The 25,161-nt window shown below is 30.9% G+C and overlaps 2 protein-coding genes across 2 annotated transcripts in view; both read right to left on the bottom strand.

Annotated features, from left to right (window-relative positions):
- Nucleotides 1–5,348, bottom strand: part of Cht7 (chitinase 7) — a 30,194-nt gene extending 24,846 nt beyond the window's left edge. Inside the window, 1 exon segment of the mRNA XM_085487798.1 lies at nucleotides 4,970–5,348. Within this exon segment, the coding sequence (XP_085343924.1) occupies nucleotides 4,970–4,972 (3 nt within the window). The 5' untranslated portion in view covers nucleotides 4,973–5,348.
- Nucleotides 5,349–11,496: 6,148 nt separating this feature from the next.
- On the bottom strand, nucleotides 11,497–24,268 carry Ggamma30A (guanine nucleotide-binding protein subunit gamma-e). The gene is made up of 3 exons (XM_029318402.2): nucleotides 24,249–24,268; nucleotides 19,653–19,869; nucleotides 11,497–12,516 (listed from the first exon to the last, which is right to left on the bottom strand). Exons 2-3 carry the CDS (start codon nucleotides 19,763–19,765, stop codon nucleotides 12,411–12,413), a joined length of 219 nt encoding a protein of 72 aa, XP_029174235.1. The 5' UTR covers nucleotides 19,766–19,869; nucleotides 24,249–24,268; the 3' UTR covers nucleotides 11,497–12,410.
- Between the last annotated feature and the right edge of the window lie 893 nt (nucleotides 24,269–25,161).

The following is a 25,161-nucleotide window of genomic DNA, read 5'->3' as shown; positions in this document are numbered from 1 at the left end:
TTTTATTTTAGTTTTCATAATTTGCTTTCTTATAATCTTTTCCTATATCTTTTCTTCGCACTTTTTATCTTCATTCGGTTTTATATGTTCTTTTATTTCTACTAAATTTTAAATGCTTTAAATGGTTTTATATGTTCTTTTATTTCTACTAAATTTTAAATGCTTTAAATGTGGAAAACCTGATAAATTCATAATAGGCTGCGTGGGTGGCTTAGATACGCTTTATCTCATCCTTTTTCTCGAGTTCTCTCGCGATAGCATTCCTCTTCAAGGCGACTTTATATTCCAGAGACAATCTTTACGCCTACTCTTTCACTTCACTTCCTGCGGAAGAGATCTTAAACGTGCAAGCATGTTTGCAACATAAACTTATCAAAGAAAAGAACATTTACAATATCTCACATATGTTCCTATAATCTCATATTTTTTAATCTTTTATTAAATCTTCTTTTATTTGCTTGTAAGATAAAGAATAAAATGTAAGAAGGTTCAACGGCTCAAATAAGAACATTGACAGTTAAATTTTTAAATTTCTGAATACTATTATTGTCTTTTTATAAACGTATTATTTTTAAACTAAAATATTATTAATTTTTATGTTCATTTGTCATTAATTGTAATTACTAAAAAATATATTTCTATATAAAAATCAAAATTTCTTTATTATTATATATGCAATGCTTTTAGTTCAATTCACGGAGGGTTGGATAAGGAAATTTTTATTTTTATATAGAAATATATTTTTTGGTAATTACAATTGACGACAAATGAACATAAAAATTAATATAATACTTTAATTGAAAAATAATACGTTTATAACTTATAAAAAGACAATAATAATATTCAGAGATAAAAAAATTTAACTTGGGAAAAAAGTTAATAAGTTTAAGATAAAAAATAACTAGTTAAAGTTAAAAATTAATACATTTTAAATTAATTAAACTAAGTCAACAGTTATTAACTTTTTAACTTTTTTTTAATTTTTAACTAATTAACTAGTTATTATCCAACCCTGAATTAACATCGTTACTTTACTCGCTTAAATGTCATTTCAGAGACCTGTTTAGATCGTGCATCATGCAGTTCAGCACCGGTAATTTGTGATAAATGGGGTACAATATACGGCGTCGTAATTTTTTTCGCGAAAAAAGGAATTGCGATAGAAAGCCGCTGGAATCCGGAATTTCTATTCTAAGTTCACCCTATTTGGTAGCATACTTGTACGTACGTTCACTCGCTGACAGCGAAACACGTATATCCTATCGTGACTCTGCACGAATTCGTCTATTTTTATTCTTAACAGTAAGCTAATTTTTTTCAAGAATTTCATTTAATAAGAACCTCTTATATCTCTCGAATCTATCTACATACACATCAAATGATTGTAACGCGTAATCTCAAGGAGACGTATTTACTTTAAGATAGGTAATATTATTAATTATCATTATAAAAGCTGATTTAATGTTCAACGAAAAAATAAATGAATAATTGAAAATAAATATATTTGATATCATGTGTAGAATTGCAAGACAAATGTTGTAGCATTGAATAAAAATATCGTTAAAAATATTATTTGAGAATTATTTCATAGATACTATAAATTTGTTTTGAAGTGAGAGACGGAGATATTGAAATTATATATAAAATGTTTTAAAAGTTACTAATGGCTCACCAATATGATATTATATGCGTTATAAAAAAATTTGCAGATTTTATAATAACGACAGCATATAAGAGAAACCTATTACATCTTATACATCCATCAAAATGTCCGAAATGATTTCAAAATAAGCGGGATATCGCACCGCAACAACGCAGAGCAGTGAATGTCAAAGTGTTTTGACGGCAAAATGTTGTAAAACCCGATTCTTCGAAGTTTCACCGATGGATGTAACAGAAAAGAAACGAGTTCTTTTTTCTCCTTTTTTCTTTACCGTTATACCGGTTGGTCACGATTAACGACGCTCATTAATAATTCAGCGCAATCCATTGCATCCTCGCGACGGAGGCACGAATGACTTCGAATCTGACAATAAGAGATATATCTCTTATTTGGAATAAAAAGAAGAATGTCAATTCTTGCCGCTCGCAAAAAAATATTAATATTTCCCTGGAAAAAAACGCGCGCGCGCGTTTAAAAATCCGGCCATTAGCTTAATTTATCCGCGGTATTACAATCATTGATATGCGATGTACTCGATATAACTCGATACTTTCAGGCGTGGCAGAATGAGATAGAAAGTTGTAATACGATAGAGATTTGTAGCGCCGTGCGGAGATTGCAAAGCGGCATTTTACAATCGCAATTAGAACGTATGATCTGTTTAGTATTTATGACCATGAGAAAAACAATATTGACATTGTGTAAGCTGTGTAAAAGAATTATATAAACTGTAGAGACAGTGTAAGAAACTAACATAAAGTGTTATAATATTGAAAATAAATATAATATATAAATAAATTGAGAATCCATAGATACAATAGATTGTATCAGTTTCTATAATAATTCCAATTAAAACTGAAATACCGATGCAACAGCGTATAAAAAAAATATATATTGATATATCTTCTAAAAGAAAGAGAAATCCGATGAAAGAGATATTTAGCAAAATAAAATATTATTTTGCACAATTTGATAAAAAATAATTAACGATGGCGAGACGAGCTTAATAAAGTGCAAAAAATCCAGATGGTTTGAAGCAACAAATCGCTCGCATAATTTTCGGTAATTTTATCTAAAAATAAATTAATGAAAAACGAAACATTGCATATACTAACACATACATTATTCGCGGGCTCACATTAGTTTTTTTCATTTAGTACGAAATAATAAGATTTTTATGATTAGATAAGATTCGCTCGAGATGAAAAGTGGAAAGCGAAAAAATTTGCCGATTTACTGATTCAATTACACAGGTAATTCTCAAAAGTGCGCTTTCACAGCGCGTGAACAGGTGAATCTTATAACATGACGTTATACGAGGCACGTAATGAAGTTGTGATGGGATATATCCATTTTTTTGTACGTTCATTCAAATGATTTCAATCATACATATACATATCTGTAGAGAAAAGACCCGCCCACGCGCGACGAGGACATCACGCGATTACTCGGCGATTTCGATGCCTGTTCGGCTAAGATTTATGTCGTTATGTCAAAAAAAAAAAAAATACGTCAACGAGGTCGTCGCACGACGAAAGTGAGAGGTAGCACCCGGAAAGACAGAACGAGTTCTCCATCAAAGGACTTCAATATATGCGTGTACATACGTACGGCCATACTCATTTGCATTTTCGCAGAATCGTTTTGTTGTATTCGAACGGATAGATTTTTGTGAAATGATGCGATTCGCGCATCCGAAATTTTAATTAAATTCTTTTTTGAGGTGTTTATTACTCGATAGATCAGTTTATCTTAATTATGATAATCAGCGTTAAAGTTAAAATTTCGAGAATTCTTATTTTACATCTTTATGACATTCTTATGTTAAATTAGTTCGTAAAATGATTATTTATTATAATAATTAGAGATAAATAGTTTTATATATGTATGTTATATTTATCTAAACTCGTAGTAAAATCTTTCAAGAAGAAAGCATTGACAGATCTAAGCTAATTAAATAAAATAAATTTAAAATTCCATCGATTGCACAATTAACTTCAGTAAATCGAATTGCATACAGATTTTGAAAGTCAGCTTAGATTAGAATTAATTATTCAAATGTGCATAATTATGAAGCGCTGTGGCAGACAATAGTTACATTCAAATCAGCAAGACAAATTTCGTTGAACAATATTTACATTATTTCATCGACAACAACTTTGATCTGATTAACAGTGTATTGTATTCGTCGATTTTAAATTTCTTGATCAATTTAAAAATTCTTAATGTTCGATCAATTTAATGTCTTCACGAAAAAAAAGAATTTTAGCTATGGTAACTAATATTTTAGCCATAGTTTAACGGAGAATGTTATAGCTAAAAAATATTAGCTGTCATAGCTAAAATTTAGACATGATAACTAAATTTCATGTAATATATGGACAGCTAAAATTTAGCTATGGTAGCTAATTTTTTTTTGTGGCGAATTTGACGTCGACGAAATAGCGACGAAAACATGATCGATGATTTAAATGTAAATAATCGTCGCGAACATACATTTGAATGATCAACTCCAAAAAAATCGTTGCCCTAATAATGACACGAGCAAGCGATTGCGATCTCCCATGTCTACCTATATAATCCGACATTTGAATCGAACTCTTTTCGGACCGGTTCCTCGGTGGTCCCGCATGAATCGACGAGTGATTATGTAACATAACTCCGTCATGCAAAAAAAAAGGATCAAACAGTTCGAAGATGAAGCCGCGTGTAAAAGAGAAACGTGTTAGACACAGGACATCCTGCCGTAAATATCTCTTCGTCGCGGGAGAGCGACTTTAAATTGTTTCTCTTTCATTTTCGATCATGATGCTCGCAAAATTGGAGCAAATCGTTTCGGCTAATCTCTCTACTTGAAAGATCTCTGATGGTACGGCGATCGAAATGAGAACCAACCGAAGAAACCCTCTTTTACTTAACGCACGAGTAATTTAGAAAATTATTCTTTCTAATCGATTAAATTTTAAATCTAATTTACATTATTTATAATTGTCATGAGCAGAAAAATATGGCGCGATGGTAATTTAACTCCCCCTTTAATTTCTTTTTCGAGTTACGTTATATAAGTTGAAGATGAAAATATGAGTATGTAATTATTTATTTTTTAACATGATTAAGATTATATAATTGTCTCAAATAAATACAAAAAATATTTCGACTCCAATTTTGTAAGAACATGAAAGACACAACATATGTCTTATGTGTTAAAAAAGTATATCTTAAATAAAAATTTGTGTCTACAATTATTAGAAAGTTCCAAAGACTTAACGATGACTCAATAATCAACGTGACAAAAATTGTACTCACCATATTTATTCCAACTATTCAAAACAACAAAAACAATAAAGGTCCGTGACGTAGCACCGCGCGAGAATAGAAAAATTCTCCGAACACAGTGTCTAATTTTTGAAAAAATAATTGAACAAAACGCGAACACTATTACTGGAGCAAAAAAAGAAAAAAAAGGATCTCTTCGTTACGGATCAATACGAATCAATAATCGACGATTCGGCGCCGCATGATTGTGGAACTGTCACTGACAGCAGTTCGGGAAACACTGACTGGTGTGGCGAACGAGCCTACTGTCATTCTTTCTCTCTTTCTCTATCTTACTCTCTTTCATTTTCCCCTCTCTCTAGTTGTATCATTCCCTCTCTCTCTCTCTTTCTCTTTTTTTCTTTGCCTCCCTCTTTTTCCCTGAATGAGGTGCACCCCTTCTTTCTTGTTCTCTCTCTCTCTCTTTCTCCCTCTTACATTACTGCACATTTTCGCAGCACACTTCCAGATGACGACGACGACGACGTCTTCGTCGCCACCACCGTCGTCGTCGTCGTAGCCGTAATGGCAATTAAAGCCGCCTTTCATTTTGCGTATAGTAAGTGACAGCGCGCGCTATAGCTCAAATCGGCGCGAAAGATCGCAAAAGCACCGGATTTCGCCGACGATCATCTACGGAATATCGATCACTCTTACCGTCCATAACATCTTCGTTTTCGGCATGGATATTCAAACAGAGATCTTATGGATTTAATTTGAAAAAAAAAATTGGCCGATTACGAAGCTATATTTGATAAATTCTTCGTTTTTTTGTTTCAACGTTTTTCATAAGCAACAGTTACAGTTAACTAAAATTTAATTCATTTTTTATCAAATGCAGAACTATATAAGAGAAACGAAAAATTAGTTAGCCTACTTAAGAAACTTCAGCTAATATTTATGAATATACATTTAGCGGTTTTGTGCTGATTAATATAGTGTATTAAAAAATTTAATTTATAGACTTTTCCTTATAATACTTATTCAGAAACACAATAGTTTAAATTATTATAATAATAATAAATAAAAGACAGTATGTCAGTTGCTTTCAATCTAAATCTTCTATCTAGATGCCTAATAAAATTAATAATTTTAACAATATATGGAGATATTTTTTATAATTATCATTGTGATATAAACGTAAATAATAATTCAGCAATATATGCAATTATTTCATAAGAGTAGCGATTCGTTTAATTTACCAAAATATGTGTCATCAAACATATATAAAAGAAGTAAACATAAAAGCTGTATAAATAAAATTTTTGCGTAATTGTATAACTAGGCCAAATATATGTAACAAGAAAATATGTTTTGCTTTGTCTCGCATAAATATTAAAATTTTATAATTATATTTGAATTTCGATAAATATATATAATAGAAAGCGCGATATTAATTACGTTAGAAGAATAAAACAAAACATATAGCACAATATAATAAGATCGGTCAAATCTGTGACTGTGCGAGATAAATTGCTTTTACTATAACGTAAAACACGACTGGTTAAATGATTGATAGATACATAATCGATCGGTTATTTAAATGTTGCAACACTTGCGATATAATTAGGGAAGTGTTCGAACAAGTTGTCGATAGCGATCGTGCAATAAGTCTATATAATAGAGTTGCGCACGAATATACAATAAATATATAATTCATATTGTATTTATGCAGCGTATAATAAATATCTTTTAAAATCAGTTTCAAATCCGTACTTGTGCGTGTGTATACGCGGCGATTTGCCGCAAGTACAAAAGATATAGAAAGTACAATCGAATTTACATCTGGGAATTGTGCAGAAATTGTCTCTCTCTCGTTTGCCGTGAAAATCTCACTGCTGTCACTGTTGCAAAATGACAGTGAAGAAGGCACCGTCTGTGACATTGTCCTACCGCAAGCTGATGAAACGCGCTTTTATTCGCCCCAGCATAGTCAGGGTTAGCAAATTCCTCGAAATATTTATTTTTTAATTTTTTTGAATATTTTTTTATTTTAATATTTATTTTAATTTTTTTTTTTTTTTTTGCAATTTCATCGAATAAGAGAGAAATTGAGAGCGATAGTTTTAATTAATCATTAGAGAAAGCAATAATCGATCCAATCAATCATCAAGCGAAAAACTTGTGCATTTGAAAGTATATAAAGAATATCTTATTACACATATGTTTTATTTTTCAAATAAAAAAAGCAAGTGTCTATCGTATAAGGAAGATATTCGTGCTTAATGAGCTTCCGTATAAGTATGTAGTCCTTGATTACTACTGGTCTGCTCTGATTGAGATCGTATCGTTGTAATTATATATTCCAGTATGATTAAGATTGGAGTTATACTTTCGCTAAAAAAAATTCGCGGCAAATTACTTCTAGAATACATTCCCTCTGAATGTTATCTTTTAAAGATGCCTTGTGAATTAATTGTGAGAAAAGAGGTTGTCGTTTTTTAAATAACTCTATTAAAGAAAGAAGAAATAAAAGCTATATATTGCAATAATATCTCTTTCATTATTTTTTGTTTGTCTATTATACGGTATAATAATCGCGCGAGAATAGCAATCATACGTGCTCCAAAAACCTAGATGCAAAGAACAGACGCGAGTGCTAGTTTATCAAAAGATTCAAGTCGTTTCTGACATATCTAGATTAAACTCAAGCGACACTTAATTGTACACGCTCGCGTCTCGTAAGAAGCGCTGTCTCATTATGTGTAAATATATAATCGTTTTGCGAATTAATCGCGCGCAATGACTCGCAAGTAGGGAAGGAAAGTGAAAGAGGATACCAATTTGCGTCGTCGCTAATTATTCGCGGAGACACGCGCCATCCGCGTCGTCCATCTCGCGGATCTTCCCTCTTCGCTCGTTTGAAAGGCGAAAGTGGCTCTCGCGATTTTTCCTCTCTTATACAGGGTGTTCCAGAACTGGCGGAAAAGTTTTTCATGGAATTTTAAATTCCTGGTATCATTTGGAGACAATTGTTCCCGAGCGAAAATATCGAGACACCAATAATAATTTTTGAATTGGAAGCAGTTAAAAATCAAAGCTTTTTTTGGAGAAACTAAGCCTTGTGGAAATAAAATATTAATAGAACACTACATTCTTCAATTAATTTTAAGTAGAGTTTGCCTTAATAGAATTTTAATATAAGGCTTAGTTATAAAAATATATAATAGAAAAAATTGAGAACATGCTAAAAATGATGGTCTCTCTCAAAATATTGAGACACCAATAATTTTCGAATTATAAACAATTAAAAATAAAGGCTTTTTTGGAAACTAAGCCTTGTGGAAATAAAATATTAATAGAACTACATTCTTCAATTAATTTTAGGTAGAGTTTGCCTTAATAGAATTTTAATATAAGACTTAGTTATAAAAATACATAATAGAAAAAATTGAGAACATGCTAAAAATGATGGCCTCCCTCAACATTTTCACTAAGGAAAAATCGTCTCTAAATGATACCAGAAATCTGCCATTAAAAACTTTTCCGCCGGTTCTGACACATCCTGTATATCTTCCATCAGCTCTCTTCATCTCTTCCTTCATTCCTTCTCGCTGTTCGCATTCATGTAAGAATTTTAATACCGTCCCTTTGTACGAAAACACCACGCCGCTCCTTTCTCTCAGCTCTGTCGGGCGATTCTTAATGAACCGTAAGTATTTTTTTGCGTATAATTAACGTTATAGAGAAATACAAATTGCTCGGACAGCGCATATAGATATTGCAGTTTAACCGCAAAACGGTCGTTAACCTTTTCCCCCCTTGAATGGCCGATCTCTGCGGTAATAAGCGCGACCATCGGGTTTCGAAAATTACATCTGCGGGAAGTTATTTGTTATACGGTATTTCCCACGTTCCTTTCCGCATGTCAATATGAATTACCCAATATATCGCTCGTGACTGGAAATCCCTGATTTTAAAGGATCCAATCAATTGAACGGAGAGGGAAGTCTTCTGTCATGTTTCAATGAGATTTTATATAAAATGATTTCGATAAACTTCTAATTATTGCAAGACGGACTGCTGGACGCAAAAACTCGACGAAACCAAACGTATCAAGCACCGTCTCTATAAAACCCACGACTCTCGAAATTATGTTTTATCGTCGTTTCGTTCGCACGTAGCTTTCGTTTATGCTGCAAAGTCTATATTTTGTCAAACAAAATCGTATAATAATAATTAATTAATTTAAAATAATCTCGTGTAAAAATATTATATTACGAAATTGAAAATGAAATCGATAATAAAAACGCTCTAAGAAATTGACTTGCAAGATCAAAAATAAAATAAGAATAAGAATAAATCCATGATTTAATTGTCTAATTAATTGTTTAATAAATAATTAATTCTTCTATATTTGAAAATATTTGTTTCAATTTAATATCCCGTGTACATTATATAATTAATAGTTATACAATTTAAAATAATTTAAAATAATCTCGTGTAAAAATATTATATTACGAAATTGAAAATGAAATCGATAATAAAAACGCTCTAAGAAAACATCAAATTGTATAACTATTAATTATATAATGTACACGGGATATTAAATTGAAACAAATATTTTAAAATATAGGAGAATTAATTATTTTAAAACAATTAATTAGACGATTAAATCATTAATTTATTCTTATTCTTATTTTATTTTTGATCTTGCAAGTCGATTGTTTTATTACGTATTTTCAATCTGAATCGTACTTCTTAGATTGCCAAAAAGTCGAATAATAAAGCATTGGAAGAAATATATTTAACTCTAAATATCTTTAAAAAAAATTATTGTCCGCAAAGATCATAACAAAATAATAATTTATAATTTAGATTCCTGTCATTTCGATTCTTATTTCAATAAATGAACAAATTACGCGAAAAATGCGTTTTGAAATGATCGCGATATATTATACATTAATTGTAGAAATTAATTATTTGTTAATTATATTATAAAATAGATTTCTTAATATTAATCGAATATTAATTATCTCGAATATTAATTGTGATGGTATTTAGAAAAGGAATTCGAGCGTTTCAGAGAATTATTATACCTGTTCAAATATTGAAGCGGAAATGATAAAACAAAACCAACGTCAACAATAGCACGCTCAATCAAAGCCGAATATTGTTATTGATAATGTGTGTTGCCAAAATATTTTACGCATTGGTGAGCATAATTAGGGCGGTGATGAGGTATACATATAGTCTGCGTGCTACATTCCATAGTCTTGTCATTCACACAATAAGACGCGAATGAGAAGGTAGCGGATGTAATTTGCGCTCTATATACATACCCTATTATTATATTATTATATGTATAACATATCATATGAAATGCAATTATTTTGTATAATTATTGTAATTAGCAGTTATCAGTCCGAGCGCGCAATTATTTTAAAATTGTATAATTGAATATTTCCGTAATACAATTAGAGGCAAATACTTTATTTGATTATTTATCGAATATTTAACATAACAAAAAATTTCAATTCTTAAATAAAAATAAATATTATCAATCGTAATACATAATTACTTTATACTTTAAAATGCTTTAAAACAATTTAATACTCTGGGTATAAATGTATATGTTATTAGTACATAACATATTTCAGCAATATTTAAAATATCATATAATTTGTTTAATGCTTCATCATTCGATTTTTCTACATACCACATAATTATAATTCGAATTGAAAACGCGCACTATATAAATCAATTAAATCGCAAGATCAAATAAATAAAATAAAGCTAAGCTCCATGATTAATTGTATAATAAATAATTAATCTCTATTCTAAAATATTTTTATAATTTAATATTCTGCGTATACACAAGCAATTTCATTGAGTACTTTATAAAAAAATGAAACATTTCTTCATATTTAAAAACATCTAATTTTGTAAATCAAATTTCCTGTGTTCTTTAATTTATATTCAATTTGCGTTTCAAACAATTTTATTTTTATAGTATGTTATATATCACATTTTATTTCACATACTGTTTAGAAATCATTAATTAATTTTAAAATTTCTATAAATAACAATAGGTACATGTATTTTTTCTTTAGAAATTGACTTACAAATTTATAATAATTTTGGCAGATTTTTGTATTGACATTACCATCTATTTGTAACAACATTAAATTAACAAAATATTTTCATATGATTCACATTTTGTTAATATGTATGCACATATATAAATAGCAATACAATATATAAAACGACACTTCATATATATTATATTAAAATTATATATATATAAATTAATTAAAAATTAAAAAGGGAAATAGTTAATAAGAAATGAAGGAACAGAGAAAAAATTAGTGATTCTAAAATCTCGCGCACACCTATATCATGAATGTCAGTAGAAACAGTTAGCAATTGGTCAGACAACAAAAAGGGAGAACAGAATGGAACATCGCGACTGCAATTTCGATTCTATTCAACAAATCTGAAAAAATCCAAAATCGCAAATCAATATCTAATGATATTTTGTAATTATTTTCTTGAGATAGACGCAAAAGAACAGAGGATTTGAATTTCAGTCGCTGGTCATATTATATTTTTGGTAAGAAATTCGCGCAGAGATACATGTACAAGAGTTTTTTTAAATTTATAATTATCATAGTAATAATAACTGTATGTGTCATGTATAGTATATATATATATATGTATGTATATGTAACATTAGAGAAATTTGCATTTATGGTAAAGATCGTCAGTGAATGGGGAGAGTTTTACACGGTAAGTGCATCGGCGAGTGAGATGTGCAACGTGACGTCACATGGCATGCGGCGATTGATTCGACGTCGATCGATTCGGACGACAGCTTCCGCCAGACGTAGGTACATATTTCACCTCCAACAGATTTTCCGATTTCCTCTTCTTCCTTTTTGCTCCCTTCATTTCTCGCCTCTTCATTCCTCTTCACGCGAACATAATAACGATCAAATTTCTTCGATTTTCTTTTCTTCTTTCTTTCTATTTTTCGTATTTCTCGTCTGTGTCCACGTATCGATCGATGCACAGACGGAGATGCCGCGAAATATGTTTCCAAATAACAATCGGGCGATGACGAATCGAGAATCGGCGAGAATCGGAGTCGCACGCCGCGCGATGGAAAAGCAGTCTTGAAGGAATAATAACCGAACGATCTGGTGAACGATTCGCTGAAGCTCGATTTTCGATCGATCGATTCGTAGACCAGGTTCTTCAGGTCATTCAGAGTCGACGATCGAATAATAGATCCGCGATCGAGCCGCAGCGGATGTCTACCGGGCATTTCTTCCTCTCTTTCTGCAGCTCCACCTTCTTTTCTCTCTGATCTCTGCCTGAGATTCTTCTTCGCCGCGGATGAACGATCGGCTCCTCCTCTATCTCTCTCGCTCGGTTTCCATACGCACGCTTCCTTCCTCTTCTGCTGCTCTTCCTCCGCTGTTGGCCCCGATTACATGATTATGCACTTGCCTTTCTCGGCCCAGGGATTGTTCTTCTTGTCGGGCGCGTGTATCAGCGGGTCATTCTTCTCGTTCTCTTCCACGTACTCTCGCATTCTGCCAAGAGGAAGAAGAAGAATCAGCCGCGCGAATAATGCTGAAATCTAACAACGTGCTAACGTTGTTACTATTCTAACGGCTTACCTAAGGATGTGAAGGGTGGCGCAATAAACGTGCGATTTAGATTCTGTTTTAATGGAATTCATTCTTCATTCTCCGAAAAATAACTAATTAAGTATACAGAAATCCAAGCACAAAATATATTTCATAAAATATTCAACAGGGTGTCCAGCAGACTCGAGGAAAAAAATTCTCTCACTTTTTCAGATTTTACAAAATCAGAAATTCATTTTTTCCCTGATTTTTTAGGATTATTTTTTCCAAATATATAATTTGCATATATATCTATATGATAAAGCAATTAAATGTTAAATCATGAAATCTTTGAGATATTTTTATCAACAATGAAAAAGACTCGGAAGTTAAAAAAACAAAAATTTAAATCAATTACACAATCTGCATTATGTACGATAATCGAAACAAACATGTCACTATAAACTATTTAAATAATCACCTTTTTTATTTATATTATATTAAATTTTTTTAGTTTTGTCTCTATCAAACACATTGAAAACGATAAAAATATAAATTAACGAACACGCTGCAGATGAATCGATTTTTAACAACACAGAAAATTAGCGTGCTGGGAGTCAAGGAAAAATTTATATTTATGTACTAAAAAAATTTCAAATTATTGTAGAATAATGTAAAAAAATCCAAATAAATAGTAAAATTTCCTGACTTTTTCCCGGACAATTCCAGATTTATAAAATTCCCTGACAATGTCCGGTTTTTCAGTTTTCCCTGACCGCTAGACACCCTGTTAAATGAAAACTTTGAAATATCAGAAAATAATAAATAAACAATATGTGATATATGTATGTCATTTAAAATCGATTTCAATCTCAATATCGCAAATATATCTCGCGGCGACAACCGGTACTTCTAATTATTACATATTCGCATTCAAAACTCGCCCGAAGGCTCGAATCCGACGTGGATTTTCCTGGGTCTCCCAGCGAACGTTTCGCAAAATGTTTCTACAAACGCGATACACGTTATCTCCGATTTATTAGATCGCCGATAAGCTCGCACCTCCACATGTAGAGCGTTTTACGGTCATTCGCGATCGGTCGATCTCGTTTCGACGCGACGACGTCGGTGAAAGGGACTCGCATTCAGACCCGATTTTGCGTTCAAGGAGAGTCGTCGACAACTCGAAGCTTTCGGACTTTGTTGTTGCTAAACGCGCTATCGCGAGAAATATCCGCGGAATTTTTTCCCGCGGGATACACGAGAGCCCCCGTCAGCAAAGCATTATAACCCTTCACTGCATTTTATTGCATACAATTCTTAATCGAAAAATCACGTGCAACATTGTTGCTTAAGCCTCGAGCACGCGCTTCATTTCCGAAGGCGCAACATTCTTGTTGAATGATAATGCATAGTAAAGTTTGCACGAATTAATGGGGACCAAGAGTACATTTTTCTTTAATAAATGTGCATTTAAGAAAAATTTTTATTATTTATTTATTGATTTAATCAAATAGCAATATACTAAAAAATTATTTAAATTTAAATAAAAAATATATGTATACCTATATATACATATATATATAAATATATATATATATTTATTATATATATTTATTATATATATATATATATATATATATATATAATAAAATTTATTTATATTATAAAAAAAAAATATATATATATATATAATATAAGAGTGAAATTACATCTCACGAAAGCATGAAAGCGACGTGATTTATCTAAGCTCCTGTAATGTTAGCGAAAGTATGGTTTCTTATACAACCTCCGTAGCGGATAAAAAAAAAGTATATTTTCTTCGAATCATCTCGATTTATTACACCGTTACGATGTAATGTAAATTTGATGTATCATAAGTTTGATTTCGTTAACACAATAATTGCGCATCTCGCGCGCTTGATTTATCAGAGTTCGTGCGGGAATCCGCGAACTTTCACTTATCAGGGTCCATCGCGCAATTTTTAAATGCGGGTGAATGACCTTCCTCGTGTCGTAATGTTATATCGATTCACGATTCCGCGATTGCCTATTATTTATCCGGTTAACGTTTATATAATGAACGGCAGTCGTCGCGAAATCGGAACGATTCCCGTCGTCGCGACATCGAGTAAGAAACCGTTCAGCGAATCTATCGCAGAAATGAATGCGATTCTGTTCACTTCACGCTCGAATTCACGGTTTGTCTTACTTTCGCATCTGTCTTTACGGCTCGCCCGATGGAAGTTACAATTTAATGCACGAAGCCCGAGTGAAACTATCGCTTGACAAAATGCCGGGAATAGATGTTTCGTTATTTCCACTTACTAAATATTTCAACTGTCAATATTAGACTTATGCTGCAAAATTCAGAAGAAAATATGTATGTACATTTTTAATTTCCTCAATTCATCAATTTTTTATTGGTAAACACTTTCCTTATAACAAAAATGTAAAGTATATTAATTTATAGTATATTATATATATGTATCTAGAGAATATACCTTGTATTTCATTCATCGTATGCAGCATCATAAGTTTCTTTGAATGATATTCCCGGGAGAGAGAAGCACAATTAAATAATGAGAGAAGGAAATAAAATATAAACTCTCGGTATTCTCAATATAGAATTTTCCATATAACTTTTTCCAATAAAAAAAAGTATCACTTATAGATTCTTTAAATATTCCATCTGATCACTATTAACGACTGTTTATGTTGCATAATGAGATCTCCGATGGCACGATGTTGCGAAAACAAGAGCGTCGGAGGAACACGACCCACATTGCGTACCGATGAATGCAACAGGCAAAAGGCGTCGGGTTCAGCCGAGTTTAAAGGAGGTCGCATCCTAAATTCGAGAGCAATCGTCGGCGCCCAACAATTTCTCGAGATCTCTCGAGAGTCTCGGCTCTTAATTTAAATCGGGGCTCGATTGTTAGCGAGAAACATCACCTGTCGGGCTGACATGACGGATATGCGGAGTGCATCGCTATAATGAAATCGACAGCACAAGCGGAAGTAGGCGCCGAGGCGCTGCGTTCCGGCGCGTGCTTCCGTTTTTTTTTTTTTTTTTTTTTTTTTTTTTTTCGAACGAGTGACAAGTTTGATGCGAAAGCGAAAAAAAGTTTCCGCGGTTTCGCGAGACTTCTTGAACGGTGAAAGGCAGCAACAGTTCTCGGCCTCCCTCCTCTTTTTTCCCTTCTTCTTTTCTCCCGCGTTTTTTCTTCTTTCCTTCTTTCTATCTATTCTCATCTGATCGACCTAATCTCAATCGTCCTAATAATGCGACAATACACGTTTCCATCCCGCTACTTCCTGATCTTTCTCTTTTCTTTCGTCACGATGATGTAATAATGGACTTTGCAAAACACGCGTTTCGATTAGTTTTGCTCGTAATATTGTATTCTTTCTTTGAAGTATTGATTGATTAATAATATTCGAGAACAATAATTATATATGTGTACATATCCGCAGAATTTTTTCCAGGAGAGGACATAATTAAATTTCTTTCTTATTTTTTTTTATTATTCTGATATATATATTTTTATTTTTTTTTATATTAAATATGCAAATAAATTCCTTAAATAAAATAAGTTATAAATTAAAAGGCCAACTTAACGAGCTAATTAATTAGGTGTTAACAATTTATTCTACGTCATAAAAATAATACAAAATAATTATCATTTGTATTATTTTCATGACGTAGAATAAATTGTTAACACCTAATTAATTAGCTCGTTAAGTTGGCTTTTTAATTTATTACTTATTTTAATTTTACACGAACCGAATTTTATTTTTCTTTATATATATTCCTTAAATAAATATAATATTTAAAAATTCAAAAAGAGAGCAAACTTAATTTTTTTACTAATTCCAAGCAAGGGGACAAATATAATGTTTTGTTCCCCCTGTGGATACCCATGTACGTATATAAATATATTAATAAAAATCAATGCAAAGAAAAAGGAAAGTCTTTATCCTTTTATAGCAAAGAATTAAGCTAGAGTTCTACATAATGCATGAGCCTCATTTTAATGATTCAATAACAATTGAATACAGAATATATCTATAATTATTCTAGAATTATTGTTTGCGAAAAGTCGATTAATCTCGTTCTTCGCGAGCTTAATCTTGCGACATCTAGGTCGTTCGAATCATTAGCCAAAGCGCGACACGCGAGGGGATATAATTAGCTCGGTTTGCAATGTACATAAATAATAATCCTTACGCGATCTCGTTTTTCCCATCCCGCCCCCTCGCTCTCTTTTTGTGTCCTTTAAAGTGTGACGAAACCGCGAAGTTACGTCGAGAGACGACTGCCCCGGCGATCGTCTAATTAGGCTCAATTAGATCATCGATCATCGCCGCCGCGTTGAGTCATCGGCATCAGTAAGCGCACCCGCGTCAGGTTTGTTGCACCTTTCCTCAATGTCCTTGTCTGACACTTACATATAATGAGCGTCCGCAGAGAGAGGCATTTGCCTCCCCATTGGAATAATTTTAAAAATTCAGTATTTCTTTTTCTTTTAAATAAATACTGGAATTTATTTGTATATAAAATTTATTTGTAGAGTGATATAAAAAAAAAATAAAAATAACAAAAAATTAAATTTGAAAAAATGAAGAAAAAAGACAAAAATATTTAATTATGCCCTCTCCTGGAAAAAATCCCTCTCCAGGATCCAAAGCGGGCAAAATGAGGCATTTGCCTCTCCTTTGCGGAATAATTTAAAAAATTAAGCATTTCTTCTCCTTTTAAATAAATATTGGAATTTATTTGTATATTTAATATAAAAAAATAAAAATAACAGAAAAATAAAATTTTAAAAAAGAAAAAAACAAGAGTATTTTCCTGGAAAAAATCCTGCGGATGCCTATATGAGCCTATATATCCCCTTTGAAATCAGTCAAGAAAATTAAGCATTTGCTCTCTTTTTAAATAAACACTGGAATTTATTTGTATATTTAATATGAAAGAAATGAAAATAACAAAATAACAAAAAATTAAGAAAAAAAAATGTAATTATACCACGTCCTGGAAAAAATCTCGCGAGGACTCTTATGCATATAATCGCGACTTTGTGCGTTACTATGTGTCTCTGAAAGTGATCGCGGCCGCGAAAATGCGATTAACACGACGGACATACACCGGCAAGTGTGTGTCCAAGGAGATCCTGTCCCTCCATGTATACATAATACGGGGACGCATAATTCAGCCTTGACTGTGCGCCAACAGCCTGCACGGCTACGCGTACACGCGTTGTTTTTTCTAGATGCATGTATGGACGTACGAGATAATTTATCTGAGAAAAGACGCTTCGTTTTGTACGCGATCGAGAGCGCTTCGAAAGTCCGAAATCGCACACCCACATATCACGATCGGTTTTATCCGTGATTTTACTTTTGACACGTAAAGCGAGACTTAACGTCAGTCTCGCTTCGCGCATGACAAATGAGGTCTCTGTATAAGCTGCATCGATATACAACAGTATGTATGATGTAATTAATTCCGAGATAGCGATTGGCGATCCCTTTCTAGAAATATATAGCTGTGATACGGATGAAGGACAGAAATTACGTTCTATAATAAGTAAGCTAAAGTATAAATATTCTTTTTTTAATTTTTCATTGAAAAGAATTGTTTGTATATATTAAGAATTAAAATTGATGAAAGATCGAAAATGTAAAATATTTTTTGTCGCATTTTTATTCTCATGCCAAACGAATCGTCGGAGCAGAAATAACTGAGCCTTGAGAATGACAGTAATAATGACCACAATATTACGTAGGTTTATGTGCGAACAAATTTACCTGAAAAAGGTATTTTATGATTGCCTACACTCTGGTGAAAATTACGTTGCCAATTATTAGGGAACTAGGAACTGCTGTTGCTGTTAAATAGCTTTCGCGTAATATGCCTTGCATAAAAAAAATTGCTAAAGTATTCGAATAAGTTTGTAATGAGACGACGCCCGTTCTGTGAAAACTGTGCACTAACCTCGAGATTACGATTATACAATGACGGTTTTTGTTTGTTGAATGCGTATATTGAAATTATATAAAAAATAGATACTAATTATTGCATGATATAGAGATTAGAATCATGACATCAAAATATGCTAATTGTAGGATAAATGGAATTGTGCCTTATAATTTATAAATATACATATAATAAATGCGTGCAACGTTATAATGATCAATGTCAAACACTAAAAAACTACATGTGCATGTTATATGTAAATAAAAAGATCAAATTATAATAAACAAAAAAATAAATATATAAAATGCTAATTCTCTATATAATTATTCATGTCTATATGAAGAACAAATAGAAATTAGATTGATTATTCATTTATACGTAAATGAATATAAAGATCTAAAAAAAACTGATACTATTTGAAGACATTATTAAAAATTAAAGTAGATTTCTAATAATTTTATTTAATTACGCCTTCCTAGATTAATAATTGACACTAAAGAATAGACCACATTTTTCTTTCAAATAAAGCAGAAGTTTGAATAATATATACAAAATTAACTTTTTGCTAATATAATAAAAAAATATTAAATAAATTTCTACACTGTATGTTTATCTAAAAAAATCATATACTTTATAAGCTCAGATGAAATAAAACCATCAGAAACGGTGATTATTTTAATATCAAAGCATCAGTTAGGTTATTGAATATCAACATCCAAAATATAATTACGAATCATATACATAAATATATATAAATAATATATAAATAATTTGTTTTTAAATAATTTTTAATAAATTTAAGCAATTAAATTTAAAACTTAAATGCATCGACATTGAATATAATAATGATAAGAAAATTACAATAAAATGCTAAATTCTCCTATTCCATGTTCGATCTGCAAAAAAACAATAAATTTCGCTTAACAAATTCACCAATAAGCTCGTAATAGAAAGCAAAATGACGAGATTTCTGAAACATCCATGTTTAAAGATGGGCAACGTCTTCTATGTGGTGTACGTTCGGAAGGGTTGAATAATATAATGCGGGCAGGAAAAAGGACGACAAGCAAGAAATAAGGAGGAAACGGAGTTTCGACTGGCACCGCGATGCACTTACGCCGCGATGCTCTTCGACAGGGGCCACCGTTCCATGGACGCCTGGTACTTCATGTTCTCGATCTGCTTCTTCAGTGCGTCCTTGTCCATGGTGGCGAGTATACTGGGATCCATGATTACAGCCGCACCCCCCTTGTCGCAATCGGGGACGGAGTAGCGCGTGCGCCTCCACGGGAAAATCAATAGGAACGACTGAAAGTGCCTATCGGGTGGTCCGTCTGTAACGCGAACGATGTCTCATCGGGGAAAAACGATGGAAAGAGAAGAACTCGGCCCCGCAATAAGAGCACTCGAGGGATCGTCATCAGATCTCGCGGCAGATCGTTAAACATATATTGCGAATGCAAACCGATCTGACGCATTTTAGCGCGAATCAGATGCTAATCGGATGAGAATGTCGAGATAGGAGAGGCACGTAATCAGTAGGCAGTGATGGGTAAAATACATTGAAAATGTAACTCGATACAGATACAGATACACAAGTTAAAATGTATATAGATACATAAATGATAGAAGATAAATAAATGTATAAAGATAATAAATATATTATAGTATATAATTTTTATAATAAATATATTTATTATAATAAATAAATAAATAAATATATATATATATATACATATATATATATTATAATAAATATATAATTTTAAATATATTATATTAAATTATATTAGATTTTAAATTAAATTATATTTTATCATAATAATGGTAACATGCACAAAATGTACTGAATAATTCTTTTATCTTTATTCATATTTTTGTTTTAAAGTATGACTTTATTCATTAGTCTTAACATGTGAAAAATACCTCGAAGATATCGTCGCTCAAACTATTTTGCCATGGTACTAAAATTTGACCAATGCTTAATAATCGCTCAATCGGTGTTGATGACGATATGTTGATAATTTGTAGTCTTGATCTTTTAATTTAAAGAATTGGGCTATTCAAAAAAATATGTGAAAATGTATCTGAAAGAAGCAATTCAGATACCACGTTTTATATCTAGATACTTCAATTCGAATATATCACAGATACAGACTCAGATACACAAAATGTATCTAGATACTGTATCTAGATACTGTATCTAGATACTACCCAACATTGTCAGTAGTATTGCGTTTGCATGCAAAAGACAAATTTTAATTTAATTAAATTTTTTTTTTTTTAATTATTAAAATCACTTAATACTTTTTACGAATTACGAAATGCTTTTATTATTTTCTATGTTTGTTTCAATATTTTATTATATAATCTTCTTGTCCCATTTTTTTAATTAAAAAATAAAAATATTCTATAAAGAATTAATGTTTTTATTTTTTCTGTATGGTGAAAATAATAACACTTATCTCTCTTGTTTAATATAATTATTTTTAAAAATCATGAACAATGCAATAAAGTAATGCATATAAAAAAGCAATACGTATTGCATGATTTCTAAAAATAATTATTGTAAAAATAAATCTTACAAGCTAATCTCTTTCATCACAACATTGATCCAGTAACCCCATTTAATCATGCTAACATAAACTTGCGTTGTTATTAAATTAATTCGATTTTAATAACGCATCTTTGAATTATCTCATTTAATTATAGCCTTCGATAAATCGCATATTGTTTCAGTGTCCGATTACGATCTCGCGTTCATGATTTACGGGGATTTGGTGATTCAGAAGATAATCTTGCAGAAGAAGGGAAGCTTAGATAGACATTTGTTATCATTCAATCCACCCTGCTTTACTAAGCCTCCACAATGTTGCCTCTTGTTTAAATTTTTAGGCATTCGAAGGCCATCTACATTAGCCCATTTTGAGTAACCCGTAACTTCCAAGGCTTCGTCCATGACCGTATTCCATTCGCCTTATTCAGAAAGATCGTGTACACCAAGCCATGCTTGTTCTAGTTCTTTTTCTTCCAACAAGCCTAGTAATATATGATATTTTAAATCGGCCAATAGAGCCCAAGCGCGAAAAATTAATTCTTTCGGAACTGTATCTCTTGAGATTACTAAGTTCCATATATAAATTAATCTCGAACTTACATATGGAGAAAATAGGCGAGAAAAATATAAGTCCGAAAAGCCTAGTAATATTTTCTCTTCCGAGTTAGAGTCGATAATAGCCAAGTAATCTACATTGACAGACAAATCCGCGTTGCCGATCAAATTCTGTGATTTTATTCTGATTATTATTATTTAATTTTGTCACGTCTTTGTTAGACAAACAATTGCAAAAACGCGGCATTCGATATCCGCCGCTTCATTAAATACGATTCTCTTATTATCTTATTATTAAGAACTCACCCTTTTCTTGAATGCAAACTTTACGAGCCGTGTTCCATGATAATTTGCGAATATAAAGTTTATGAACTAGATGTAATAAGATAATCTGCTAAAAGATCGGCATTGTTTTGCATTTTCGATTGATTCAATCCATAAATATAAATCATTTGTTGCAGTGGAGGCAAGTTATTTACAATTGTGTCTGGTAATAATTCGGCTGCAGCTGTAAAAGTGTCTATAATTTCACAAATTGAAATACTTCTGTCGATATTGATTATTAAATGAAATATTTAATATAAAATATCTTAAGAGAAAATATTTTTTTCACAATTTAACATTGAAGAAAAATGCAGCAATATTATATATTTACTGATGTAATAAATATTTCTTTAAAATCTTACTTTCAACGAAAAAATGAGATATTGCAATTATTTTCTTATTAATTTATCTGACAATGCGTTGGCTGCTGTATTATAGCAAATTCAAATGGATGCACCAGTGCGCACTGAATGCATATAAAGATTTATCACACACAAATTCACAATGACACAAGTAATTAAAAAAAGAAAATAATTAATAGTAAAATCTATTATTATCATTATTCATATTGAACAACAATAATAATAGCTCTTACTATTAATTATTTTCCTTTTTTAATTACTTGTGTTATTGTGAACTTGTGTATGATAAATCTTTATATGCACTCAGTGCGCACTGGTGCATCCAATCGAATTCGCTATTAGTAATAGAAGTAGTTGCAATTGAAGGTTTTGTAGTAGTAGGACTTGCTGTAGTTACAACTGAAGATTTCAACGCAATAAAACACACTATTATATATAAAAGCACCAGCAACGTATATGGCAACATATTTGGTATTATTATGTTAACGATACAAATACCCGAAAATAAATGACACGACTGACAGAAGATGCGTTTATATATGCATACCGATTACACACGATAAGATAAACCGTTATCGAGGGAAGTACAATTTATTTTTTTCTTAATAGGATATTTCATGAGAAAATATTTTAATATTTCAATAAAGACATATTTGTAAAATTAATATATAAAATAATATAACATTTAAATATTTAAAATAACGACACTTATTATTTCTTTAAAATTTTGTAAAATATTTTAATTTATTAGCAAATTATATAAATATATATTTTTTTTATTTTACTTTATTTAAGGAATTTAGACAAGATTTATATAAGTTTGATAATAAATATCTAATTAATTTCAGACACACAGTTTTCAATTGATCAATAATCTAAATTTATCAGACTTTATTCAATCAGACTTATTTTTCAAAATTAGTTCATAAAAAAAGTCACATTTACACTATCACATAATATTTTTGCCAAATTTAATATTTCTTTAAAAGAAAAACATATATATTGTATATGTATAAAATTTTTCAAAAGTTTGTGGCAGAAAATACACATATGTGTACAGAAAATAAGATATTTTACAAGCAGATAATAAATTCTATCAATTCCTATGAATGCTTCGATGATTCAACACAAGAAATATAATCAATATACACAGGATATTTATTTGTGCGAGCAATTTAACTGAGAACAGCAAACTATCGCGGGATACTCAGATTTTCAGTGTATATCACAAAACTAATGGTTTTGTTAATTAGACCAATTACAATCAAGATAATGTAAATAAAATATTGCAAGAATCAATAATACTGAATGAAATATGTATATTATGTAAATATAATTAAATTTAATTAAATTTAATTAATATTATTTCTTCTTAAGTTTCTTAAAAACAACCACTTTATCACTTACAATATACATTTAAAGTTTAACAAAATTAAAGACTAAAAAAAGTCTTTATTGTTTAACAGAACAATTTTTGTTTGTTTCATCATTCTGTTATTAATTTAAAAAAAAACGAAATAAAATGTAACCACTGTTCCGTTAAAGATTAAACTGCAACGTAGTTTGATTCATATTATTTAACCTAGGTACACAGAGTAATTCTTGAGGGAATGCATAATTGCATTCCAGATTGAAAGTTCAAATGTCATTGTAACGTGAGATCTAATGCGCACGCAAAGCAATCATAAAATAAATTTCGCATTCTGCATTGCGCGATTATCATATTTATGCTAGGCATTGATGTTTAGCATACAATTTTTAAGTCTTTTTATGTCTAATTTAAAATTTATTATGTATTAATAATAATTTTTTGCAGATCGGTTTGCAATCGCAAACTATTTGATTAGTTAAAAGTTATGAGAAGTGTGTAATGGAACACGATATATGTAATAGAGCTAAATGATGTGGTACTCACCTTGACGGAAGACGGAGAAATTCTGCGGCGAGGTGTCCGTTAGCGGGTTTCAAGACTCGCTTACGGAAACCTCGGAAAATCTGGGTAATCTAATTTAACGATAATTTCTCCGTCGATATCATCACTCGTTGTCAGTAGAAAAACATGCACTCACTAACAAACACATTCCACTGAACGTGTAATCTAACACGAATTCGATTAAACATAATACATTTTCAATAACTGACTATTAAACATTACAGGATTACAACATGTAATTCTGTTAAATTAAACAGCTTATTCTATTTCCATAAAAACCGTTTTTGTAAATCATGACTATGTGTTGTAAAAATATTTTTACACACACGCATTGACAGAATATTTATTCCTGCTTTTATATTTCGTATATATAGTACTAAAATATATTCATATTCATAAGTATCATTAAATACGTAATCATTATTTTTATTGTGTATTATATTATTTATTAAAAGTATAATTTATTATATGCAAAATATACTTTGTAAGTTTATTGCATTTCTTAAGATATCTTGTGAAAAGATAAAAAATAATTTAATAACATAATTAAAACCTAAGAAAAGCTCTTTATGAGATGAGGTTTTATATAAAATTTTTTGCTCGTGCATTTATATATACATGATTAAAAATGCATAATTATGGCAATATTCTTTAAAATTCTGTAGTACCGTAAAAAAATATTCGTGAAGAATTAGAACTTCATTTATATTAGATCGAAATATTGATTTTATATCAATTATTTTTTCTTAACTATAATTTTCTTAAAAATATTTAATACTTACTGGCACACACAATGCACAATAGCAGAATTATAATACACACGTTGTAATATGTAAAATAGTAACCAAAATTATATACAAAGCAGTATTCAAAATATAATAAATATTTTAAAAAA

Source organism: Nylanderia fulva, unplaced genomic scaffold, assembly GCF_048542155.1.
Source record: "Nylanderia fulva isolate GAGA-0341 unplaced genomic scaffold, ASM4854215v1 Scaffold6, whole genome shotgun sequence".
Taxonomy (NCBI): domain Eukaryota; kingdom Metazoa; phylum Arthropoda; class Insecta; order Hymenoptera; family Formicidae; genus Nylanderia; species Nylanderia fulva.
This window is presented reverse-complemented; position numbering and strand designations above follow the sequence as displayed.